General features: G+C 38.2%; 1 protein-coding gene across 1 annotated transcript in view; it reads right to left on the reverse strand.

The window, feature by feature from the left end:
* LOC111528264 (putative ankyrin repeat domain-containing protein 26-like protein) overlaps positions 1–8,632 on the reverse strand; it is a 45,922-nt gene that overhangs the window by 20,458 nt on the left and 16,832 nt on the right. The window contains exon 6 of the mRNA XM_031934442.1: positions 8,549–8,602. Within this exon, the coding sequence (XP_031790302.1) occupies positions 8,549–8,602 (54 nt within the window). The remainder of the gene's footprint in view (positions 1–8,548; positions 8,603–8,632) is intronic.

Genomic DNA, 8,632 nt, shown 5'->3' on the forward strand with positions numbered 1-8,632 from the left:
TATAAATGATGAATTGATGGGTGCTGACGAGTTGATGGGTGCAGCACACCAACATGGCACATGTATACATATGTAACAAACCTGCACGTTATGCACATGTACCCTAGAACTTAAAGTATAATAAAAAAAAAAAAAAAAAAAAAAAAAGAAGCCCAGGGATTTGAGACCAGCCTGGGCAACACATTGAGACTCTGCCTTCATTAAAAGAAATAATGTATACTTTTGTGCATGCTTTAGACTTTTCTTTTTTTTTCCACAAAGTATTCCTTTAGGACCATACCTTGAGACTACACTAGAACTAATATTGATTATACTACTGGTAGGCAATTACTACATTAAGAATTCTTACTTCTCCTTCCTTTGTATCAATCAAATGCAAACGAGAATGGGATTTGCCAAAATGTGATACCTACAAATGAATTTCTGTGTACAATAATCATAATCCTAACCAAACCCTATCAGACTGACTAGCATCACTAGCAAACCGAGTCAAACTTCAAGAACATGCTTTCTGGACTAATGAACTAGTAGTAGTTAGAACAGTGTACAGTAATGCTCCCATATCCATGATATGTGTGAAAAAACACACTCAGCATATTTTTCCTCTGCTCTCACGCCACAACAACAGTCACCAACACAGAAGACATCTTTGACCAAATGTTGGCGGGCTGGGGGAATTTATTCCCACCAACAAGCAAGCAGTCAGTTCTGCAGCAGACACCAGCTGGGTGTCCTCTAATTCCATTCCCACATTGTCTAGCTGGAGAGAGTGTCAGATCCCACAGTTGAAGGCTCAGTCCCCAAGGCTGCCCCCTCCCCAAACCAGTCACAAGCCTGGGCCTTCAGAACCTCAGACCAACTATCTTCAAGGTTCTCACAATCCCCGCCTTGGGTTTGATTAATTTGCTAGAGTAGTTCGCAGAACTTAGGGAACCACTCACTTACATTTCCTGCTTATTGTAAAGGATATTAGAAAGGATGCAGATGAGGAATTGCACAGAGCAAGGCATGGGAGAAGGGGCGCAGAGTTCCATACCCTCCGAGGGTACACCACCCTCCAGGTACCTCCACAAAGTCAGCTACCTAGCTTTCTGAACCCAGTCCTTTTGGGTTTTTATAGAAGTTTCATTACATAGGCATGACTGATTAAATCATTCATTATGGGTGATCAATTTAAACTTCAGCCCCCCTCCCTTCCCATGAGATTGGAGGGTTGGAGGATGGGGTTGGAAGTCCTAACCCTGTAATCATGCCTTGGTCTTTCTGGTGACCAGCCCCCGTACTGAAGCACATTAGGGGCTGCCAGCCATAATGAATCATTCACATACAAAGGGATATCACTTTGGGGATTCTAAGGATTTTAGGAGTTGTATGCCAAGAAAAGAATTCAAAGATTGAACACATATTTCACAGTATCACATCTGTGTTTTGCTTTCTGTGGTTTTAGTCACCCATGGTCACCTGATACAGTTGTGCTGTGTCCCCACCCAAATCTCATCGAGAATTGTAGTTCCCATAATCCCCATGTGTCATGGGAGGGACCCTGTGGGAGGTAATTGAATCATGGGGGCAGTTATCATGCTGTTCTCATGAGAGTGAGTGAGTTCTCACAAGATCTGATGGTTATATAAGGGGCTTTTTCTACCCTTTGCTCTGCACTTCTCCTTGCTCTTGCCATGTGAAAAAGAATGTGTCTCCTTCCCCTTCCACCATGATCATAAGTTTCCTGAGGCTTCCCCAGCCCTGCAGAACTACAAGTCAATTAAACCTCTTTCCTTTATAAATTACCCAGTCTTGGGTATGTCTTTATTAGTAGTGTGAGAAAAACTAATACATCACCCATGGTCCAAAAATGTTAAATGGTAAATTCCAGCAATAAGTAATTCATAAGTTTTATATTGTGTACTGTTTTGAGCAGCATGATAGACTCTCCAGCCATCCCATTCCATCCCATCCACAACATGAATCATCCCTTTGTCTAGTGTATCTACACTGTATATGCTACGGCTCATTAATCACTGACTTCATCTCCTCCTGATATCCAACCAACAACATCATCAAGGCTCAGTAATCCAGGATTACTGGAAGCAGATGACCCTCCTTCTGAAGGTTAATGGTAGCCTAACAATACATTACAATGCCTATACATTCACCTCACTTCATCCCATTACAGAGGCATTGTATCACCTCACATCGTCTTCATAAGAAGAAGCATGAGTACAGGACAAGAAGATATTTTGAGGGAATATATATATATATATACACACACATATATATACATACATACATAAACTTTTTTATAGCATATGTGAAGTCCTAATTAGAAAAAACAAAAAAGATTCAGGCTGGCAGGGCCAGAAGAAAGCAAAGAGATAAAGCAAATAAGCTATGTCTTCCTTTCTTCATGGTCCAGAAATTATTTTTAAAAAGAGGAACCAAATAAATTACAGGTCTCATTTTCTTTATGGCCCAGGGCATATGGCCCTCCAGCACAGATAATGTCTATAAGTCACAAACTTCCTGCTTACCGTCAGACACTTTAATGTATCAAACCCCTCAGCTGACAGAAGAATGCAAGTTAGATCCCTGCTACCTTGGCATTATCAGTCAGCCTAAGAACCATCCTATAAAATTTCCAGCAAGCCTTTGATCCCTGGCAGTAGGCTTTTCTTTGGAAGGCTGCTCATTGCCTTCTTGCAACATATTTTCATACCTTCTGTAATGAATCTGCCTTTCTCTACCTGTCTTGGTAAATTCTTTTACTGCCGCGCCACTGGCCCAGGTAGTTGCTACTCCCCTATGACGGTATATTGTTATCATTGTTCTGTTTATTATAAGTTATTGTTGTTAAGCTCAGACTGTGCCTAAATCTTACATTAAACTTTATCACAGATATGTGTGTATAGAAAAAACATTGCATATATAGGGTTTGGTACTATGCAAACTCTCAGGCAGTCACTGAGGGTCTTGGAACATATCCCCCACGGATAAAGGGAGACAACTGTACTTATTTTGTTGTCATACAACATAGCTTCTCCAACTCTTCAGTTACAATGCTTTCGTTTAGAATAAAATGCCCTATCACAAGGAAGCTAGGTCTGTACGCATCATACTATGTTTTATAGCAAAACATAGAAATAGACCAGAGACAAAGATTCTTGCAAATCACTTTCAGCTGCCAGTGGAGAACAGCTCAAGACAAATCAATGTACTCACTCTCACTAATCCTCTTCTGAGAAAGAGTCTAGTTAAATATACTTAGTTCTAGCTAATTTTTCTGCCCTATGTGTGATACAAATAAGGTTCATATTTACTTATCATTTTACCTCCCATGGAAAGAACCACTGAAAAGATCACTTCCTTAAGAGTTTGCCCACTCTGAACCCTGCCACTTATTCAGAGAGAAGCTTAAGAAGGAGCGGTGGGGAGGGGGTGCCAAATGTCCAGGAAGTACTATCTGATATAAAAAATATATAAAAACAAAATTATCAACTCACTCAAGCTACCCGAATTTGCCAAGAGTTATCACTGTCTCCAGTGAAAGAAAAAAAAAAATTCTTTCTCACTTCTTGTAAACCAAAACATTTTGATTCTCTTGGCATTTCTCATAACAGAGAATCTGGGTGTAGATGAGCCATACTATAATAATATAGACTGTATTCAAACTAATTCCTGAAAGGAAGGGAATCAGTGAGGAACATACTTGTTCACCTATGGTATTCACTACCTGGTCTTATATTCCATTGCAAGGGACGTATGAAAGACTTTGTGATTTTAGTTTTATAAAATACAACCTCTTGAGATTGTCTGTTCCTACTGCTAAAGAGTCTATTGGGACCCACCTCATGGAGCAAAATGATCCAGTTAATGCTGCGTAGCACTGTGTAGTATCACGTGATGCCATTTTCCCCAACCCTCCCCATTATGTGGCAACTGCTATAGAAATCACACTTTCTCAGCATGTAAAGCATATGTCATCAGATCCTATGCTAATGAATAAAAGGAAAACAAAAGCAAGGACAAAGAACATCTTAAATGACTACACTTAATTACCATGGAACTTTATTTTTTTTAATATGCAAAAGGATACCCACTGATAGGATTTTGCTCTGTGTCCCCACCCAAATCTCATCTTGAATTGTGCTCCCATAATCCCCATGTGTTGTGGGAGGGACCTGGTGGGAGATAACTGAATTATGGGGGTAGTTTGTAAGTCTGATGAACTCTGTGGGAGATATTAAAAATGGGGAAGGCTATGCATATCAGGGGGTCATGAGGTATATGGCAGATCTCTGTGCCTTACTCTCAGTTTGCTGTGAATCTAAAACTATGTTGAATAATACAGTTATTAATTTAAAAAAAGATATTTCCTGAACTTGCTATTATCCTATATTATAAAAAGATATAGTCAGCTTGAAAATTGCAAATAAAGATCAAAGTAATATAATATGAATATTATCTCCCAAACTGAAATATATATACACAAACACATAAAGCAAATAATTTTAATCGCATACTTGGGTTAAAAAATTGATTAAAATGATTGAATATTTTATCTTATTTCATAAGTATAAGCAAGGATTTAACATAATATGAATCAAAACTGGTCATTCACATAATTAGGATAAATGACAATTTTTACTTTAATTTTGAATCAAAAATTATTATGCTGATTTTATCCAACAATTTTACTGAAAGTTTAATGAGATAATGACAGATCATAATTACCTAATATTGCCATAGTAACTTTTGTACAAATATCTGCCAACTCTTCACCAAATGTCAAAACTGTGAGCAGCACTGCAACTTAATATGAATAATGCAACTGAAACCAGTACCATGTTATGTTATATCATATTATTTGCTGTTAAAATAAAATTTTAAGACAACATCAAAAATTATGCTAGGGCCACAGCTACCACGCAGCAAAGATTTTATACAGTAGGCATGAGATGAGACCACCAACCTTAGATTCTTACAAGAATGGCCCTGGGCTGGTGTTTGGGACCTTGGATTTGGGAGGGCTCTCACCATTCCCTTATTGAGAAGAGTGGCTCACTGTACCTAAACTGTGCAAATGTAGCTTACTCTGAACAGCTGATTTTCTTCTGGGAGTCTAGAATTTTGGTATATATGAGGGAGAGGATGCCTGTGTGACTAGCCTCCATCAAAAACATGGATACTGAGCCTTCGGTGAGACTCTGGCACTGGTAGACAACATTGCACTTGTGTTGTCAGAATCTGAGGCTGGGGAAATTAAGAACATCCTGGTAACCACACAGGAGAAGATTCCTAGAACCTTGTGCTTGCTTTCCTCCAGACTTCACCACATGTAGCTTTTCCCTTTGCAAATTTTTCTCTGTACCCTTTTATTGTATTAAATGTAATAAATCAAAGCCCTGAATATGAATATTTGCTAAGTGCTGTGAGTCCTTCTCAGTTAATCACCAAAACTGAGGTGGTCTTGGGGTCTCTGATACAACTGCATCATAGAAAATTTGTATTATTTGATGTGTTATATGTAACTGCAATCAGAAGGTTATTTTGCAGAATATCTGTCCCTAATTTTTTTTTTATTTTTTTCATATTTGCCTTTCAGATTCCTGTATTTCTATAAACATTTGATGAAAGGTATAGACAAATACATAAAACAATGATGGAAGAAAGTAATGTGAAACAAGCAACAATCCTATTTTGACCAGAATAAATTTAGAAACCTTGATGATTCACAATATGTTCTACAATATAAAAGTTTCTAGAAAAAGTGTTTTAAAGATCATCATAATTTTTCTAACTCAGCAGGGCTTCATTCATTTTTATAATGATCATGCATCTGGTTGGGTGCAGCGGCACATGCCTGTAGTCCTAGCTGCTCCTTTGGCTGAGGCAGGAGGACTGCTTGAGGCCAGGAATTCAAGGCCACAGTCACACTAGTCAATAGCTACTGCATGCCAGCCTGGGCAACATAGTGAGACCACATCTCTTAAAAAAACTAAATAAATAAATAAATAAAAGACTGTGTACCATTCAGGTAACTGTGATGATTGTAGAATAACATATAACCATCAGATATACTATAATACTGTACTACTGATCATAGAGTTGTTTTGTTTTCAATCTTTTTCTTAAATTTTTATAAAACAACAAACAACTCTGTATAGCATATCACCTCATATGTTTCTGTGATATTACATTAGTGTTCTGCAATAAAATATTTAAATCAAAAGAAATTCAAACTGCTGATCTGTAAACTATTTCTGATCAAAACTTAAAATTTTGTCAAAGCATGGCTGTATTTTGAATTCATGTTAGAGGAAGGATATGAGTATCTGATAATGGCTTCCAGTAGTTGCTGTCAGGTTTTTGTTTGGGAATACATCTAGAAGAGCTTATCAAGGGTTTGAGTACAAAACAAGCATTTCCCCAAAAACCAGATAAGAAAGATTACACTTTTCCTCATGTGGACCCTTAGGTTCTAAAAATTCTGGGAAAATGTTGGCACAGGAACTCACCATCTAGGTCTGACTCTGTGTAGGTAGCTGCTGCCGTTACAAAAACATTAGGTAGGATGGTGGTAGGTATATTCTTCCATACTTGAACACCAGAAGTACCATGTATCTAAAAAATAGACCTTACAACTCTAAAAGTGTTCTCTTAAAGAGAGTACCACCAAAGAGCTTTTAAAATATTAATTTAACTTACTTTTTAGTAATCTTACTTGTTAGAATTTATATTCCCCCTCCTTGAAATTCTCACATTTTTTAAATTTTTGCAACACCCCAACCTCTGATAACCTCTCCTACTTTTCTCTAGCCACTGCTCAGGCTTCTTTACTAACTTCTTTTCCTCTGGTAAATGTTGATATTCCCAGGATCTTGTCACTGGCCTTCTGATTATTCTATGTCTTTCTTATCATGGACAAGCTCATTCAGATCTATGACTTTGCCTACATTATTCCAAGTCTGCATCTCCAACCTCAGTTCTACCTCCAGCTAGAAATGCCTAAAATCCAATTACCTACTGAAAATACCCCACATGAATATTCCATTTAACTCCACATGCACAGAACGAGGTTAGTCATTCCTGCTGATCTGCTGCTCTTCTCCATTCACCTGCAAATCTCCTACTCCTTCCTCATGTCCAGGTTAAACACTAGTTCACAACCTGGAAACTCGTAAATCATCTGAGATTTCTCTCTGTGCCCTAAATTTGTACATCCAATAATCACTAACTCATATTGTCTCTATCTCTTCTCTGCCTCTGCTTTGTATTTCCACTACCACTAGTTCTTAACTACTGGCTTTTACAGACTACCAACTATCAATATTATTTCTTAAATAAAAAAACAAGGAAAACAAATTAAAAAGGCAAAAACCAAAAACATCAACATTTCAAAATTACTAAGTAGCTTTCTAACATCATTTATTTCACCATGGATGGGTGAAAACCACATAATGGATTGATGCTAGTCCAAGGATTGGTGACAAGGAAGCTATAGCTTTGGCTACTGTAAAAGCTTCCTTTGTCTTCCAGTCTCTTTACGTGGTACTTTCCATCTATCCTCCATATGAGGAGTCATCCAACTGCAGGCCACAGGCCCAACCCAGCCTTATTTACAAAACCTAGTTTTGTAAATAAAGTTTTGTGGGAGCTCAGTCCTGCCTTTTGCTTACATATTATCTATGACTGCTTTCACACTACCATGGCAGGGTTGAGTAGATATGGCAGAGACCACATGGCCTGAAATATTTCCCACCTGGTTCTTTACATTAAAAGCTTATGAATACCATAATCAGAATGTCCTAATACTCAGATCTAATCTTGTGACTTTTCTGCTCACAATTCTATAATGAATTCCTACAGAAAACATTGCTGCCTCCCTACCCAAAGACCATTCCTTATTCTTTCTTGCTGGAGAACTACAAGTCTATTTGAATATTTATCATCCTAATACCCCTCCCCATCCCCAACAAGAGAAATGACTATTCTAATTTAATCATGGTCATTACATTTGTTTTCCCAGTGCCTGGTTTAGGAATGAGCATGTGGTGTAACAAAGCCAATAAAATGTGAAAGGAAGCCCACTGCACGCTTCTGAGTTTTCTCCCTATTTCAAAGAAACATGAGAAGAAAAGCAGCCCTTCCAGCCTTCAGAAATTGTGTTATGAGAACATGATGTTTGGAGCTCTTGCTAATTAGCCAGCCATGAAAGGAGACATGTACAAAACACTACCGACAGCACAGTTGAAACAGGGACACCAAGTGGGACCCAGCGTTATCACTGAACCACCCACCAAAGCAACTCTGCTTCCTGTTGTTTTAGTTAATGTTAGTTAGGTCCTTTAGTATTTGCAGCCCAAAGCACTCCACCTGGTAAATTTCCCATAGCCTGCAGGATAAGATCTACTCAGTTTAAAGTATTAAAAAGTCCATCATGAGCTTGCCTTACCTAGGTTTTTCCCTCATTCCCAACCACTCCCATCTCAGATTTTGCAACAGCAAAAAAGAACTGCTCATAAACCCTGCAAAGTTCACTCAAGCATCTTACCTTCTGCACCTGCTGCTCCTTCTTCCAAGCATGCCATCTTGTTAGATGTTCCTTCTGCCAAACATACAAACTTGTTAGATGTTC

This window comes from Piliocolobus tephrosceles, chromosome 17 (genome assembly GCF_002776525.5).
Source record: "Piliocolobus tephrosceles isolate RC106 chromosome 17, ASM277652v3, whole genome shotgun sequence".
Taxonomy (NCBI): Eukaryota; Metazoa; Chordata; class Mammalia; order Primates; family Cercopithecidae; genus Piliocolobus; species Piliocolobus tephrosceles.